The sequence below is a fragment of the Micropterus dolomieu genome, linkage group LG04, assembly GCF_021292245.1.
Source record: "Micropterus dolomieu isolate WLL.071019.BEF.003 ecotype Adirondacks linkage group LG04, ASM2129224v1, whole genome shotgun sequence".
NCBI lineage: Eukaryota > Metazoa > Chordata > Actinopteri > Centrarchiformes > Centrarchidae > Micropterus > Micropterus dolomieu.
In genome coordinates, this window is record NC_060153.1 from 18,714,770 (window position 1) to 18,733,851 (window position 19,082).

A 19,082-nucleotide genomic window follows, 5' to 3' on the forward strand; every position below is an offset into this window, starting at 1 on the left:
AGGACTCAACTGTGGGTCTCTGGGTTTGAGTCGCTCCTTTGTCACGTGACATCTCAACTACTGTGGAGCAGGAATGAACTAATCGTTCAGCGCTTCAATGGGTCCTCCTCGGAGTCTGTCTTCACTCGGCAGGCTGACTTACTGCCAGCACTGGGGAATGAGAGGCAATTCTGTTGTCAGGTAACAGTCACTGGACTGACATATATCTAATATCTATTTTGATAATTTTGTGACATTTAATAAAGCATAACGTTATTACAGCGCAGTTATGTTGTGCTAAGTTATAGTTTTAACACAGCCGTACCGTAACTTTAGTCCTGCTAGTGTTGACAAATACTGCAGTGATCAGAGTGCAAAGGATGCAAGAGTAAACTATTATTCTCATTATGTACATGTAGAAGGTGGATATGATATACAGGTACACATACATGTACACATGTACACAGTGTGATGGAGCATAGTGCAAAGGATGCTGGAAAAAATAAATAAGACCTATGACCTTATGACCTGAGGTAGGTGTTTTGGTATATAGTATATACAATATGACATAGTATGAACAACACTGAAATAGAGAATGGTGAATAAATAAATAATAAGTGGTAACCAGTAAACAGGTGGCTGATTAGAGACAGAGTTACTGGGTTATTGCACAGGAATTGTTCCTGACACTGTGAGTCAGAATCAGCTGTTCATCAGAGTGATGGCTTGTGGGAAGAAACTGCTTCTGTGTCTGTTGGTTTTGGCCTACCAGAGGGGAGGAGCTGGAACAGGTTGTGTCCGGGGTGAGATGGATCTGCAGCAATGTTTCCTGCCCGTTTCCTGACTCTGGAAATGTCCTGAATGGAGGGCAGGTTGGCACCGATGATCTTTTCTGCAGTCCTGACTGTCCGTTGTAGTCTGCTCTTGTCCTTTTTGGTGGCAGATCCAAACCAGACAGTGATGGAGGCGCAGAGAACAGACTGGATGATGGCTGTGTAGAACTGGATCAGCAGGTCCTTAGGCAGTTTGAGCTTCCTGAGCTGACGCAGGAAGTACATCCTCTGCTGGGCCTTCTTGATGATGGTGTCCGTGTTGAGCTCTCACTTTAGGTCCTGGAGCCGGTTGCACCAACAGGGCTTTACTAAGCCTGGTCCTAACTGCTAAGTAAGTCTTAGTTAAGACCAGTCTTTAGAGTTGACCTAACGTCGGTAGCACCAACCAAACTTAAGCCTAGGCTTAACGTTCATGTGAATGGCCACAGAACTATAGCGGTTGCCTAGCAGCGTGCGTTGTTGGGTTACACTGTAAACTATCTTCCGCTGTTTTGTTAACTTGTAGCTGTCTCAATGGAGGGTCAAAGAAAAAGGAAAGGAAATTTCACCGACATTGTTATACGAAAGTTAATTGAGCTGTACAGTCAGCACAGACACACACTGACTCCCAAGCAATCAAACTCAATAACGAACAAGAAGAAACAAACAACATGGAAACAGATAACGGAGGGGATTAACGATTGCTCTGACTCCGGCTGCCTTCGGACAGAGAGCAATTTGAGGAAAAAGTGGAAAGACCTCCTGAGCAAAGCCAAAAAAAGATTTGTCTTCAAAAAAACACCACCCGTCCGGCGGGGGTCCTCCCCTAAAAACTTCCGTGTACAGTACCATAATTGTGGATATCTTTGGAGAGGATTCCCCAGCTTTTATTGGTTTGGTCGGTGCGGAAAGTGGCGGTACCGACCTGGAAGAAACTGCTGTCTCTCCAGAGATGGATGTCGACCACTCAAGCGAGAGTGTGAATTTTGAAGGTGTGTAGCCTATATATTAGAGTAGCCTACAATAATTAGTAGTTGTCACATAACAGTAGGACTATGACAGTTTCTCTGTATTTTCAGACTCGATGGAGGCCCAAGTCACTCCACAAAATTCTCATGAAGGCAGCAGCGGTGCACCGCCGGTGAAATGGAGGAGGAGGCTGGATGATCTGCAGCAGACACTTCTTGAGAAGGAAATTGTTAGAGTAGAGGCTGAAACAAAGAAATTACAGGCCGAGCAGGAAAAGCTGGAACTTGAAAAACTAAAAATATTGTTAGAAATACAGTTGCTGCAACAACAGGTCATCTTCACCTATTTCTGAAGAGGATGGGCGGTCTTTTGTAATTCTGTAAATAAGCCTAATGGAAAATTGTGTGCAATGAATCAATGACAATTATATGTAAATTAAAAAAGAGTTTATTATAGACCTACCCTTTCTTTGTGGCTTATTTTTTATGGTTTACAACCTGGAGATAATTAGCAGAATTATTTTAAGTGAAGCAGTAGTTTATAACATTTATAAAGCATTAATAATGCGTGTACAGACTAGTCGTCCACCGACATCTTCATGCCCTGCATGGTCCACAGGGTCGGCACCTTCCTCCGGCACCAGCTGATGGTGTTGCCTAGGGAGAGGGATCCTCTTGGTGACACAGATGTTGTGGAGGACAGTGCACACTGCTATTACGGTGCAGACTCGCTCAGGGTGCATCCGCATCTCTCAATGAAGACAATGAAACCTAGAAAAATGAATTAATGATTACTGTAAAACCTAAATGTGTCACTTTTGGCGAGTTTTATATAGCCTATGCCTTGTCTATTTATATAGTTTTCAGTGATCTAGTGACCACACTATATCAGCACCATGGATAGTGGCACAGACACTGCGAAAAGAATTTTACCTGCGCTTGAGGACTCCGATGCACCGCTCAACGAGTGACCTAGTGGTGGTGTGGATGGTGTTAAACTGTCGTTCTTGCTCAGTCCTCGGAGCAATTATAGGCGTCATCAGCCAGTGTTTCAGTGGGTATCCACTGTCGCAGAGAAGCAGCCTGTTCACTCTTCCAGCCTCGAAATACTGGTATAACGCACTCTCTCAGAGGATGCGTGCGTCATGGGTAGATCCAGGCCATCTTGCCACCAAATTAAAGATGTTATAATTGGCCCCACAAGCAATCTGCAGTCGGTGTTTCATCACTGCAGACTCGGCCTCAGTGGGGAGGTGAGCAGATCGCGGAAGGCAAAGGCTCAGTGCCAGTGACACTCTGCGGATGCCCCGACATGCGGTGGATTTGTGGACATTAATCATGTCTCCAACAGTGTTTTGAAACGCACCATTTGCATAAAAACGTATCGCTATTAACAGCTGTAATGCGGGTGTCAATGCTGCGTTGTGATCCGACACAAACTGTAAGTCGGGTGACAGCTCTTCAATAAGTTCATATATATCTCTCCGACAGAATCGAAACCTCTGAATCAGCTCCTCATCATTGTAAATGTCCAATGGATTGCTTCTGTCCCCAATAACTCTCTCCCGTCTAAAAGCCCGCTCATTGTAAAGTCTGTGTATAAGGCGCGGCATGTCTTTACTGCTGAGTAATCAAGTGGTTACTATAGAAACTTGCCTAGATTTTGACTTTACGCCTGTTACTGACTAGGCATAAGATTTGTGCCCCCGGTCTTAGTGAGAAGAGGACTTAAGCCTGGATGGTGCAACTGTCGTAACTATTAGGTCGGACTTAGAATGCTGAGTTAAGACCTACTTACCGTAAGCCCCGTTATGGAACCCAGGTACCTGAAGGATTCCACAGCAGACACAGGGCTGTTGAGTATGGTGATGGGGGTCAGAGTGGCAGTGGGTAAAGCACACACCCCTGGGGGGGGGGGCGCCAGTGCTGATAGTCCGGGTGCTGGATGTGATGTTTCCCAGCCTCACCTTCTGACTCCTGTCAGTCCGGAAGTCTGTGATCCACTGACAGGTGGAGGCTGGCACAGTGAGCTGGGTGAGTTTCTTGCTGAGGATGTCCGGGATGATGGTATTGAACGCCGAGCTGAAGTCCACGAACAGGGTCCTTGCATATGTCCCTGGGGAGTCGAGGTGTTGCAGGATGTAATGCAGACCCAAGTTGACAGCATCATCCACAGACCTGCTAGCCCTGTAGGTAAACTGCAGGGGGTCCAGCAGGGGGCCTGTAATGTCCTTCAGGTGGGCCAACACCAGTCTTTCAAAGGACTACAGATGTCAGGGCGACAAGCCTGTAGTCATTCAGATGATGGAGGGTTTTTTGGGGACCGGGATGACCTTGGAGCGTTTGAAGCAGGAGGGAACTTCACACAGCTCCAGTGATCTGTTGAAAATCTGAGTGAAGATAGGGGCCAGCTGGTCTACACAGATTGTCAGGCACGATGGTGAGACACTGTCAGGTCCAGGAGCCTTCCTGATCTTCTGCCTTTGGAAGAGGTGGCTCACGTCCTCTTCACAGATCTTGAGTACAGGTGAGAGGTCAGAGAGGGAAGGTGACTGTTTGAAGATGGTGTTGGAGTGGGGGAAAGGTCCGACTCTGGGCTTTTCAAACCTACAGTAGAAACCATTCAGCTCGTCTGCCAGTTGTTGAATACCAGCAGTGTTGGGGGATGGTCTCTTGTAGTTTGTTCCTAAGAACATAAGGAGCATGTTCAGGTCTAGGACAATAAATCTGTATGCCTTCTACCCCTCACCCCAAGCTGGTCAATATGTGAAGTAATCAACTACCTGCAGTTTTACTTTCTTTTTACTGTGATCATCCACATTTATACTGCTGATCTTATCTTCTTCTTAACCTTTATTTAACTAGGAAAGTCACATTGAGGTTAAAACCTCTTTTACAAGTGAGACCTAGTCAAGACAGGGTCAGATAGCAGGATCACACAAATAACCAAGCAACAATAAGAAACCAATCACAACAACATCATTAGGTACAAGAGAAAACACAGCAAAACAAGTCTCCACAAAAACATTTTGTACAACGCCAAGACACAGCACAACAACACAAACATTTAGGTATTACATAATACCCTACATAGTACTGTTCACAAAAAAACAATATTAGATCATAGATTTAATAAGGAGTTAAGTGGTAATAGAATTGGCAAAGCAGTTGCAGTTAGCAGTGACCACCTCCTTTATTCTAGTTTCATATTTCAAATCATTTAGAGAGATGAGTGATTGAAGTTTGAGCTTGGTCTGCACATCATTCCAAGACATAATAGAACAGGCTTAGCTTTCCAGCCTCTGTTCTGATAGCAGGCGCTTTGAACTGTAGCCACTTATGTGGCCTGAGATTATGACGGCTTTGAAAAGTTAAAAATTACCTGTTTAAATAATTTGGAAGTTTACCTAAAATTATCTTTTAAAAAAATTTAAATATAGCAATGTTCAAGCCTGCACAAGTAAAGAGAAGACCATCCTACCAATCTGTACAGTATACAATGATGCGTCCTAAAACTAGAGTTAGTGACATATCTGAGAGCGGAGTGATAAAGGGGATCAAGTTTGGACAAAGTGGACAGAGAGGCAAACCTGTAGATAGTATCCCCATAGTCAAGCGGTGACAGAAAAAGGCCAGCAACTAAGCATTTTCATGAAGCCATGGAGAAACAGGACTTTAGCCTGTATAGAATACCCAATGTGAATTTTAATTTCTTTGCAAGATAATCAACATATTATTTAAAATTTAGGTTTTTGTCCAACCAGATTCCCAGATATTTGTAATTGTCAACAGACTGGATACAGACTCCATCCAGGGTTGTGATGGAGAGGGGTGGTAGCTTTGTTCACCCAGTGGCAAAAACCATAAATTTAGTTTTATGTGGGTTTAACAGCAGCTTCAAATCTAATAGAGCATGTTGCAGGGTATCAAAATCTGCCTGCACATTTGAAAAGGCCAACTCAGCTGTGGGGGCACAGGAGTACAGAACTGTGTCATCTGCATACAGATGATACTTACAAAATTTAAATGTAAACTAGGAAAAGCAAGGGTCCCAAAACTGAACCTTGTGGAGCACCCCTGGTGACAAGGACTGGGTTTGACATGTCATTGCCATGTTTGACCATTTGTAAACGATTGGTCCAATAGCTATTGGATAGCCAATAGCCAATTGACCGCATTGCATCCAATGCCAGCTCTCAACAGGGTATTAACAAGTAATGGATGATCCACAGTATCAAACGCCTTTGTGAGGTCTATAAACAGAGAAACACAGGTAAATTTCTTATCTATAGCCTCTTTCTTTAAAGGTCATCCATAACTTTTAAAGTGGCGGTTACTGTACTGTGCCCTGACCGGAAACCGGATTGCATTTCATTTAAAATATTATGCAAGTGCAAATATGATTTAAGTTGGGTAGCAACTAATGATTCCAGTATTTTTGAAAGAGGGAGATATTGGCCTAAAATTGTTCATGTCATATCGATCGCCAGCTTTGAATAGGGGTGTAATGTAAGAGCCTGGTTAAAACTAATTGACATGTTAAAAATGTGCAGCCACCTTTAACAGAAAGGGATCCACACCATCAGGTCCAGGCGCCTTTTTGGGGTCTATTGAATTCAGTGATTGCAGAACATCTTGAAATTTTAGGGCTTCAAAATCAAATGAGAACGCAGAGGTCGAGGATGTACTAGGTAGCAAAAAACATGTTGAAAGATCAACTGAAATTGATGGGAGCTGCTGATCAAATAAATGACCTGCCTTCTCAAAATGACCGTTGAAGGCATTTGAAGTGTACAAACAGTGTGGATTTGTGCATTTTATATCAAATAAATTTGGACTACTCCAAATTCTTCCTCTCTCCCTGGGAGAAAGAAAAGGAGGGGGTGAGATAACAACCCTCGACAGACGGCTGAAGAGACCCCAAAGGAGGGGGGTTGAAAGGTTGCTTTCCCCAAGTGCTATTTCTGGGCAGTTGATCGTAAAACTGGCCACCTTTGGCAGCAGCCGAGATAAGCCTCGGTGCCTGACTGTTAAAATGACAAAGAAACACTCACCAGAGATTAGCTTTCTCCTGAACAGCCGGAACTCTTCGTAAGAGAGGGCAGGAAACCCTAAACTGCCCCCCACACACGTAACCATGGCAACCTTCCTCTTTGTTTAATTACCTCACATCAAAGGATATTCTACTCTTCACGCCCAGGCGTGAGAAACTCCAGGACACCAGAGACACTGCCCTGAACTTCTTTGTGTAAACAAAGAGTTCTGTCTCCTCACAACAAAGCATTACCTGGTTTAATCAAATCTTTTAGTTACTTGACTAGGTCTCCCCATTCCATTTGTGTATTTATCTTACCATGTTGGTGTTATTTGTTGTTGAAAAGAATCTAAATAAGTTAATTTTGCAGTGTTTTAATTTTCAGCAAGGATCCCTGACCTTTATTCATTTCATGTTGTAACCAATGCTTTGTTCCCAACACTTTATGACACTTCCTTTAGAAAGGATATGATAAAGAAATGTCATCCTATACTACTCAAGCAATTTTCCAGCTCGAATTAAAGGTTAAATAACAAAATTTCACAGCTCCTGAGCAGAAGATTGTTTTAAGGTCAATCAAAGCTATCTTCATGTAACCTGAGCTCCCACAAGTGGACAAAATAAGTATGACATGCCATCGTCTGAAATGCCATTTAATGTATAAATGTCACTCTGTATTTATCTTGTCCATAATCTGATGCCATTCGTGTATCTTGCTTATATTCTCTAAGAACGTGGAACAGCCAATATATCCAGAAAGCTAGTTAAGTTCCTCTCATCTGATGTGATTCCTAGGAAATGCTGACGTCAAAGTTTTAACTAACAATTGTTTTCCCTTTTATCAAAAGCTTAAAACTAAGAACGGTATACCCGTTTGATAATTAAGGTTTGATTGTGGGAAGATATTTGATTACAATACGCGCAAATAGATTTTTTTGATTAGACATATTAAAATTAAAGAAAAGACAAGCCCTCCCTCAGGGGAACAAAGGACTGCCCTCTGGGAACCACCCCCCAACAGACAAAAACAGCGACACACGCTGTCTTGGTCTCTCTTGTTCGCTCTTGTCTGGCTCTCCAACTGCACTTCGTCACGTGCCCAGTGCGCTCTCTCTCCCGGCAACGCCCTAAGAAGTTCGACTCGGCACAGCGAAGGATTTTGTTCATTTTCCAGCCACACATGCGAAGCGCCGCGACCTCAGCTTTCCCTCGTTCCCAGCAACTTTACTTGCTTTTTATAGGGTTCATACCGCGTAGCGGTAGAACCCTTCTATGTTTGTGTGTTTTAGTTACTAGGGTTCATACCGCGTAGCGGTAGAACCCTTCTATGTTTGCATGTTTTAGTTATTATTATTATTATTATTATTTGTTGTCTGCTGCGCCGGAAGTCCAATTGACTTGAAATTTCTCACACAGGTGCAGCTCAATGTGCTCTACAAAAAAGCCTCAAGGGCTATTAAGGTCCGCCTATAAAATTTTTCCGCCATTTTGAATTTTTTGAAAAATACATTTTTTACATCTCCTACACCGTTGCTCCGATTGCCACCAAACTTTCTCTGGATCATCACTGGACTTGACACATATAAAGTTTTATAAAGCTTGTTGATAGCTCCTTTTGTTTTCAAGATATTGATCAATAACCATGTAAAGGGGCTTGGTTTAGGACATAAATAGACAAAACTCCGCAACCGTTGGTCCAAGGACGACCAAACCTCTGACCCAGACCAGGGTTGGAAAGGCCCCCACTGCGAGTTTCTTCAGTAAGCCGACAAAAGACGAACCTCCGGAGCAATTCCCTGGCAGAGAAAGCGACTGGCCGATGGCTTTAAGCTGTCCTAACCGAGAACGCACGGAACTCCGCCAGCGTGAGGCCGCCTAATGTTACCAGCGACCCGGCTGGGAGAAGTGACAAGCAGTAAGACCAAAACCCTGCATTCTGCGTTCAGTGATGTCCAATAGTCTGTTAATCCATTATCTTTAGTCCTTAAACTCGCACAGCCTGTTTGTCTCTCTCTCTTTCAACATTTTGCAATACTGAAGAGGCTAATGGCTAAAAATAGCAACAAAACACCAACAAAAAGGTACGTATACAAGGACAAATAATTATGATTAGGTGATAACTATGAAACCTTAATCTACAGCTAGTCTCACAGTGACATCGAGTGGTAAAACCGTTAACTACAACATAGACGTAATTTAACGGTGCCCGTAACGAACGGTAAAGTATAATGGGCAGATGAAATTGTAACATTATACCTTATATACACGTAGGAGCCATTATCCCCCTCATATTTCAAAATCTATGTTTTGTCCCCCCCCCCACACTTTTTTCCAGCGATTTCGGAGTTGGCTAGGCAAGAAGGTTTACTATGAGTGGCTAGTCAATCAATCACTCCACATCAGATATAATTAAACGGTTGAAACGTGGACAAAAATCATGTAAGTTAGGCCTATAGAAAACATCCGACACAACGTAAAGGAGATGCTGAAAAGTTACGGGATTAAAAATACGAGTTTGCTGGAGGCAGGTTCAGCTAAGTGCCTCAATATTACAGACTTTTCCTCTGTGCTGCTGTTATTACAACCTACCTGAAGACAGCAGTGAGGGCGCCTGCAGCAGGGTGGGTAGTAACTTGTTACAAGTAACGCAAATTTGCAAAATAAATAAATAAAAATAAGTCATTGCCTTTTCACGTTCCTTTATTATTTATATTTTTACTCTTTAATCCAATATTTTCTTTGGGCTAGTAATCTACTCTTAATTTCGCTACATTTTTAATTCATAACTTAATCAGTCTGTGATCTGTATTTTGCTTCATTAACCCGAAATGAGCTGTCATCCAGGCTGTGTGTGCTCGTTTACGCAGAAGAGCCAGGTATAATTTGCTCCTCCTGATCCCAGTCACCCCCCCCTTTCAAAATGATGCGCCATGACAACACACTTGACTATTTTATGGAGGACTTTACACCTATTAAGGACTAGGTGTAAGATTTAAGTTGTAACTTATGTCTACGTTGGACGTATTTCAGCTGGTGCAACCCTTAAAACGTTAGTAGCACGTAAACTCCGACTTAAGCTAGAAATTACGTTCAAACTAGGCTAATTTTGAATTGGTTGGTTCAACTCAGTGCTGGACAAATTTAATCGAGTTAGTATCATCTAACTACTTTCATTAGTTCTCTTCCGCCGTATGAGTCAAATCCTCCCCACAATAGAACCCCACATTCTCAGCCATTGTTTATTTCTTTGATGTATATTTGACCGCATTTTTATATTCACCTTAATAAATTTCACTGTAATCAAAGGAATTGTGTGTATGTTGCCTAACTCCAAGTCCCTGCCACGAGAATTTATCCCTTCAATATGAGACTGACTGATTTAAGATAATTGAGCGATTATTAACTAACTGATCACTAGTGAATAATTGTATAATTATTAAAAACGCTACCCAGAGGTCCGGAGACTCTGGGTGAATTAAATCTCCGGTGGTGCCCCGCGAAACGAGAACTATATGAATGAATATTCTCTGAATATTAAAATTCATAATTTTGTATTAATTCTCATAAATTTTAATAGATCAAAGTAGTCATGCTACACATTTAATATATCACTTTTATCTGTGAAAGTTACATTTCCAATATTGAATTGCTGCTGCCTTTTTATTCTGTAATAATTTGATTGTTTTCCAGAATTTGAATGGATTGTTAAAATTATCATTAGCTGAGGTAAGGTAATAATTTGATTTAGAGGTCCGAATGGCAGAAGTACATTGATTTCTCAAAGTTCTGAAGTGTTGCCAGTCTACAGTACTTTTGGTCCTCCTTGCAAGGGACCACTGTTTATTTCTTGATTGAATTAACTGGGCTAGTTCCTGAGAAAACCAAGGATTATCTCTATTCTTTGTTCTGAGCTTTTTGAAAGGGGCATGTTTATTTGCAATCGATAGAAACTGTTGCTGAAAAAAAGCTACAGCTTCGTCTACAGTAGGAATCAATGCAACACAATCCCAATTTAGTCTTGCCAATAAAAAGGCCTGCTCTGAGTTTAAAATAGCGTCTTGAAACAGTGAGACCCGTAAGTTTAGGTATTTTAGTGTTTCTCACACATCCAATTACACAATGGTCGCTCAAGTTATTCGTGAACACACTATTGCTGTGTACTTATGAGCCCTGTTGGTGAGAATGACATCTAACAGGGTGTCACTGTTAAGCTTAGATGGATTGAGTCTGGTGGGGCTGTCAATAAGTTATTGAATTACAAGCCATCTTGAAATTCTCTGATTTGTCACTGAACCAATCCCAATTTAAATCACCAAATAAAATAATTTCCAAATTATTTAATTTAGACAACACTTCGACAATGTTTCATTAACAGTAGAGGGGGGCCTGTAGCAACAAATAATTGTAAATGGAGCATTTGCAACCTTAATGTCTAAGGCAATAAGTTCAAACTGTCTTGGGATTGACTGAGAAAGTAAAACAGACAACAGATAGGAAATTTTTGAGATACATAAATAACTACACCACCTGCATGCCCTTTCCAATCTGTTCTGTAAACATTGTAACCACCAACACCTATAACATCATCAGGGACAGAGGGTTTAAGCCAAGTTTCAGAAATCACAACAGTATCTGGATTAGCTGACATGAACCACGTTTTCAATAAATCCAGTTTGGGTAATAAACTTCTAGCGTTGATATGTAGAAAACCAATTCCATGTCTATTAGCAAATTCAGTAGGCGTTGAGAGATGATGTAAGTTTACTGAATCAGACAGGGGGCCCGGGTTTACATTAACATTGCCAAAGACAAATAAAATAATATAATATAAAATCAATGTTCGTGAAAGGGACTTTTTAACATTAAAAGAAGATTTGTGATGGGAGGAAGTCCTTGGGCAGCCGTAAGAAATAGCTGTTTCAAACACCAGCAAGGCATGAGGGAAGACGGTCTTAATATGATCAATTATTAGCACATTGAGAAGTTGATCTGTGGTGAAGTTAGTCAGGATTTGCCCACGATGGAAGATCACAGACTCCCATTGCAAATGAACGGTGTATGCAGCAATACTGGCATGACAGCGGCATAAACGCGAGGTAAACAAATAAAGTCAGCATGATCGTGAAATTGTCATTGTTAAAATCAAAAATGTCACATCCAGTGTCCAGAGGGACGGAAAAAGGAAAAGCCGGACACAGATTTATATCCAGTGATATGCCTCCACTCAGCTCGCGTTGTCACCTTGTAAATTAACTACAATTAGAATTAAACTAGCTATTATCTTTCAATAAACATTAACTAAAAGGTGGCTACATAAAATATCACTATTGACTAGATTCAAGAAAGGTCAGCTAATGCATTAAAATGTCACCAAATAATCAGCATACCATTTTTTTTTAGAAAGGTTAAAATTTTTTCAAAAGGAGCCAGTTGAGGTGGTTTGGGCATCTGATCCAGATGTTGCCTGGGCGTCCTCCTTTGGAGGTTTTCCGGGCTCATCCAACTGGTAGAATACCACAGGGTAGACCCAGAGCACCTGGAGAGATTTTAGATCTTACCTGGCTCAGGAATGCCTCAGGATCGTCCTGGGGGAGCTGGAAATCCTTGCTGGGGAGATGGATGTCTGGACCACCTGCTTAGCCTGCTGCCACCATGATCCGGCCCCGTATAAGGCGAAGAAAATGGATGGATGGATGGATGGATGGAGATAAACATGGGGATTATCTCTGCCCTTTGTTGTCCTAAGAGAAATTATTTTGGAGGTTTTAAGATTATTGTTTTTTTTTTTTTTTTATTTGACACAGATTGTGACCAACTAGGATGGGTGTATTTCAACAGGAGTTTCTATTACATTTCTTTACTGAAGAAGTCCTGGCAAGACAGTAGAGATGACTGTCTGCAAAGAGGGGCAGACCTGGTGATTATCAACAGCAAAGAAGAACAGGTATGTGTCTGTCTGCGCGTGCGTGCGTGTTTGTCTGTGTGAGAGAGAGAGAGAGTGAAAAACTGAATGAATATGTCATGAATTGATGACTGTTTCTCTCTGTCAACAAGAATTTTACAAGTCAATTCAAGAGGCTCACATGGATTGGACTGACCAACAAAGTTAAAGAGGTGACATGGAAATGGGTGGATGGGACTTCGCCGACCACAAGGTTCACACATTACTTTGATTTTCTCTGTCAGTGCACCTTCTTATTTTTTTACCAGTGTTTTTATTGACTGGACAGTTGTTATTGACTGTGAAAGTTTACAACTGTGCACTCACACATGTTGGATGTCATTACCATGAGATACACAGAGCAGGACTGTGAATGTTTACCATATAGTTAAAACCATTTGTGCTGATACAGATACTCTTGCTGTCACTATGGCATTTTGTTAAATTTTCCACAAGGAGTTAATTAAACTGGAAAATTGTTGCCTTTTAGTTCTGCCACTTCAAAACACAACCTGTCCAGGCCAATGGCTCATTTCCAGCTCAATACAGTAAAACTGTGTCTGTCTCTAAAATATCTTGATGTTTTAAACCTTGATGAAATTGCTTTACAAAGGGATTTTTCTAACTGGAACAATAATTATTTAAAATATTTATAGAAATGTTTTTGCATATTTGCTCATTCCAAAAACACAAAATTCACTGACATTAACTAGCATTGTCTTAAGAGAACCAAACAGCACACTGATGTTTTTCAATCACGGTACAAAAAAGCATGATGCATAATGTCGTTATAATGAAATCAAACATTGTGCTTTGTGTTAGATTAATGACATTAGTTAAATCTTGTGTTCATTTGTGTAATAATAACCCACTAACCTCTCAATATAACATTTTGGGACCCCTTTGAAAACAAGATGACACAAGGGCCTAATCGTGATTTAATGACATCTGACTATATAGTTTTACTGATAAACACCCTAAGACTTATAGCTTCTTTCAGTCAAATTACACACCTGATTAGACCATATATATATATTTTTATAGATAAATATATCAATCTGTAAAATTGAAACATTTTTATTTTGTGTTGATGTTGGGTTGAAATGTAAAAGTGTTGCTGTCTATGAAATGCTTCCTGGTGTGTAAATTTCTTGGTTTGGGGTTTCAGCTTCTGGGCCAAAGGTCAGCCAGGTGGTGGAAAAGATAGAAACTGCACAAAAATAATAAGCTCCAATTTGGACAACAACTGGAATGATGAATTGTGTAATCTTCAAAACTTCTGGATCTGTGAGAAGAGACTGCCTGTATAACTCAGCATCCAAACCTACAAGACAATGATATCAATGACAAGGAGATACTTTGTTGTATTTCCAGATTCAGCTAACAACACTAACATAATGCTAAGCAAGCTGCTGTATAAACAAAGTGTCTCATTAACAAACATAACTGTAGAAATATTCAGCTTGGTTCACTGCTTTGAATGTAAAAACTGATATGTATTTGTGTTGCTGGCTGAGCTAGACTCACCTTATTGTGACCCTGTGACCTTACCATGATCTGCAACCTTTTCATCACAAGCCTATGAGCTGCTGCTGAAGTTACATCCAATTGGACCCTTCTGCAGTAAACAATTAATATCCAATGCCAATATCTAGTGCCAATGCAGAAAACATTGTGCTCTTTAGATAGTGAGGTGTAAAGTGAGTGTATGTGGGAAGGTCGGGGTGGTGGATGGGTTGTAACGCGTCTGACATTCATGCTGGTGACCAGAGTCCTGTCCCGTCACAGGCACTCAATTAATGTTCACTAAAAAACTAATCACCAACTTGTTTCATAACATTAACCTTGCCTCCCTGATGTACTGACAAACATCTGCTTAATGCTTTTCTTTGTTACAATCAAACATAAAGTATGATAGTATAAATATAAAGTGTTTTCTATAACTGTGTGAGTATTTCTGTAAATAGTCCATCTTGTCACATTTTATTCTTTATTTCCCAAATTCATATTCAATTTTAACTCTGTATTTTAGATTTTTCTGTGATTAACTGCTTTCAGTTCATTTATGTCAGTTACGCAACAGTCTTAGTTTTGTTTTTTAGAGATGTTTTGATGAATCTTGTCTGCTCATTAAAGGAACTTGGAAAATAATATATCTTATTTTGATGTCAAAATTTATCTCTACAATAACTAATCCTCAGTTTCACTGCTCATGCCTACAGCTAGCTAACAATTAGATAAAATATGACATTTTATAGTGACTGAATGAAATTACTTTCAGCTAGCCAACATCAGATAGCTCATTTTAAGTTTGAGAAAGGCTATTTAAGAAACTCTGAAGGTAGGAACGTTTAGTGTATTAAAGATGCTAGATAGCTAACTACTGACATTAAACCACACGTTTTTATTACAGTATGTTGAAATAATTACCATATTTCAGCAAAGAGGCAAAGGACTGTTCAGGATTATTTGTGTGGTGGAGTATAAATTTCTACTCACTTGGAAATGCAGCTTCATGGAATTTTGCAATTGGTTTGGGGCAGTCTCTGCCTTTGAGACTTAACTTCTCTGCTTCTTCGGTACTGTTCAACCTCTTGCTGTAATTAGAAGAGGAAATTTTAAAATACAAAATGGACCATTGTCAATTCACATATACACACACACACACACACACACACACACACACACACACACACACGCCTGCATGAAACAGCAGGAAAACACATTGAATGTGTACGTTGGGATGTTTGAGGTGTTAGACCTTTTGTTTTTCCCCCTTTTGTTTAACTTAACTGTAATTCTGTGTTAATGTGAGGATTAAAAGAAACAAAAAATAATAGCAGCTCTTACAAGAGGTATGCGATTATGAAGGTATTGTGTGTTTTTAATGCAAGCAAAAATAAAAAGGTTTTGAGAGCATATTAATTGCACTGAAATCAATATTCAAGTTTGTAATTAAAAACAAATAGGCCTTTTTTATGTCACAGTATTAATTGCTAACTTGTCCTCTTTGATCGCAAGTAGTGTTGTGTCGTTCAAAGAACGTTTCGTTCCTAATCTTGTATGTGACTCAGGAGGAACGAGTATAGTCTTGGACTCTTACGTTTACCCATCACACGGCAGCAGCATGGGCTCCGTCAGCACAGGAAACAGTATTGATTAGTTCATGACTCTCATCTGTGCGTGTCTGGGTTTGAGTCGTTCATTTGTCACGTGACAGATTGGCTACAGGGCTGTGGTTAACAGGCAGCAAAGGAAACAGAATTCACGACCAAGCGGCAACCTCCGGCTCTCACTTCCGATACCAATGCGTAAGTATCTGAAACTGCAATTCATCAAGTGGCCACTTGAGGCTGGCTGCAGAAGGGAGTCAATCTCCATTGACCCCCATGTTAAAAAGCCCAAATTTACAGCAGAATAAAACATGTTTACAGCCTGGTTCAAAAAATGGTTTTAGTGCATATTGCTAAGTTTGCCCTTCGTGACAACTGTGAGGGGGGTGAATTTTTTTATAACTCACCTGTTTAAATTATATTAAGCCTTCAAGTTCTGCATTATTAGGGGCGTGACCGCTTTGATTGACAGGCGCCATTAGCCGCTGCCACTGTTAGCACTCGGAATAATGGCAGGCTGTGCAGTTCATTGGAGAGAGAACCTCCAGGAAATCTGTATCCTACTTGGTGAGTCAAATTCCTGTATTTTATTTATGTGTTAACATTTAACAGGTATCACTGTCGGCATATAGCTTGTTAGCTTAACATTAGCTCGTTACACTAATTAGCCATTAGTGTAAGCAACGTTAAGTAAGTTAGTGTGTTCTAACCGCAGCTTTTAATGAGTCAAAGACAAGTCAGCAAGAAGGGAGAAGCCAAAATGCATTAGATTAACTTTAGTGTTAGACATTAGGGTGATAATGCTTTGAAGAAAAGAAAAGAAAAAGAAAAGTTGTAATTAAAGGCTCAGCTCTCAGTTAGCTGCCGTTACATTAACGGTAACTTTTACTGATGGGCGATGTGAGATTTAGCTACATCCTGTAACGGAATCATTTATCAATTAGATACTAGTCAGATACTATTATAAGTGGCTGCACCTGATCCCGATGGACACAAAGGGTTTAAAGGCAGAGAGACCAGGGGGGAGCGGCTGCGGAGTTCTGCCTGAAACTGTCACACTGAGGAGCACCAATGCCACTATTTGAGCTAGCTGTCTCTCGAGGAGAGCCGTGCACCTCCCTGTGTAACATTACTGTTTAAAAACGATAACGTTATACTATTCTTTGCGGGGTTCGTCAGTGGGGATGATTTCTAAGTACATATTAAAGGCAGTCATCAATAAGTTATTACACTTAGTAGATGTAGCATTCCTTGAGATTCAGCAAACAATCTGATGTGATAATTGCGTTTGATCAGCGATGTTTCTGATAAGGATCTTAAGAGGTGGATACATAATTCGGCAGAACAGCTGTTGTAGGCTACCTGCAGAGATTTACATCCACCTTTTTTACCAGCATATAATACGCGTTATGCCTGCAGACAGGTAGCTGGGCTGTAACTAGGGCGATGGTTTAGTTAAGGCGAGAAATTAGGTGTGTGAGAGCCGCACAGTTTGTTGTTGAGTTTGTTTGGTGGGTTAGAATTTACCAAAAAAGGTAATACAGTTCAATAATAAATATAAAATAAGATCCTTACAATAAACATTCAATAAGATCTGACTTGAGTAGTGCACAGTGATATTGCACATATTAGGAAACGGTGTATTTCACATTGCCACCCCTAATTACTGCCACATGCCAGAGAGGTTTTCATGCTGAGGCAGTCTCAGAGTTCAGTAGCTTTATGGCTCTTTGGAAGAAGCTGCTCAACTGTCTACCCATTGTTGTCTTTACAGGTACCAGAGGAGCTGATTGCAGAACCCTCCAGATGTGAACAGCTCCAGCTTCCAGCTCTTCAGCTCCTGCATTTCTTTTTCCTCACAACACCTGAACACTACTGATGTGAAATTATGACAAAACTACTTTTACATTTGTAGCCTTTTAATATTGATGTTTTCATGAATGCAAGACCACTGACGGGGCTGGTGTCGATCGATCCGCCAAGAGAGCACGAGGAGCAGGGGTAGGCCGGACCACCGACAGGGCTGAAGCCGGATGATTCGCCAACAGGGTACGAGGTGCGTGGGTCGGCCGGACCACCGGCGGGGCTGAAGCTGGTCGATCTGCCAACAAGATACGAGGTGAGGGGGTCGGCTGAGGGTTAGCGGCACTTGCAGGCCGGGGATCACAAGGGACAGGCTGGTGGCCAGCTGCGCCAGCAGGTTGGGGATCAGGAGGGATAGGCTGGAGGCTAGCGGCGCTTGCAGGCCAAGGGACAAGCTGGGGGCTAGCGGCGCTAGCCGGCTGGGGATCGGGGCCGAACTGGGGGCTAACCAGCTGGGGATCAGGGACAGGCTGGGGGCTAGCGGCGCAAGCAGGCCGAGGAACAGACTGGGGGCCTGCGGCGCTAGCAGGCATGGGTCCAGGCTGGGGGCTAGCGGCAGGGGCCTGACAGGACACTCCCCAGCCTGTAACTAGCCGGTCGGAAAGGAGTCCACCGGGGGCTAGAGGCACTAGCGGGGAGGTGGAAAAACCTGGCCAGCCACTCAGGTATGGAGTCTCTCAGCCACGGCCTCTGGGAGACTTTCACCTGGCCAAATGTCAGAAGCGCCAGCTTGTAGCCCACGTGACTTGAGCCCCTCCACTTTTCCTCCAACTCCAACAGCTACCTGCAAAGCTGACTAGCTGATTCCTGGAAGGCGGTTGCTGGGTCCATAGTTGGCTTGATCGTTCTGTTATAGGTGGTGTGGTGTGTGGACAGAGTGGACCCAAATGCAACGTTCAGCTTGACAGGTTTTATTGGGAAAAGGGGGTGAGGGACTGGAGTCGAGGGAGAGGTGGATGCCGGGGAAACACAGGCATGGGGAACCGAGGAGACTGGGACCAGAGGGCCAGGGAAAACTGGGGCCAAGGGAGAACAGGGAGGACGCCCTGGGGGAAGTCCGAGGAGGAGAGGACCGGGGGATGAGCCCAGCCGACTGAACGGAGGACGAGAGTGAGTGAACCCGGGTATGGAGCAACAACGATCAAGCAAGAATGGTGTGGAGAACCGGGGCTGAAATACAGGCAGGGATGAGGTTGACTACTGGCAGGTGTGGCAGGCTGACGAGGTGGCTGATGAGGTGCAGGTGCAGGTTGTAGGCTGGGCTCAGGAGCGGAGGGAGAGAGAGAGAGCACACACAGGGGAGGAGACACAGGGAGGCAGGCAGAGAACAGAGAAAACCAAGGAAAAAGCAGAATAACTGATGAAAAGGAG

The 19,082-nt window shown here is 42.1% G+C and overlaps 1 protein-coding gene across 1 annotated transcript in view; it reads left to right on the top strand.

The window, feature by feature from the left end:
• LOC123969897 (CD209 antigen-like) overlaps positions 1-14,830 on the top strand; it is a 30,977-nt gene extending 16,147 nt beyond the window's left edge. Inside the window, exons 4-6 of the mRNA XM_046047669.1 lie at positions 12,599-12,738; positions 12,849-12,949; positions 13,904-14,830. Of these exons, the coding sequence (XP_045903625.1) occupies positions 12,599-12,738; positions 12,849-12,949; positions 13,904-14,045 (383 nt within the window). The 3' untranslated portion in view covers positions 14,046-14,830. The remainder of the gene's footprint in view (positions 1-12,598; positions 12,739-12,848; positions 12,950-13,903) is intronic.
• The last annotated feature ends 4,252 nt before the right edge of the window (positions 14,831-19,082 follow it).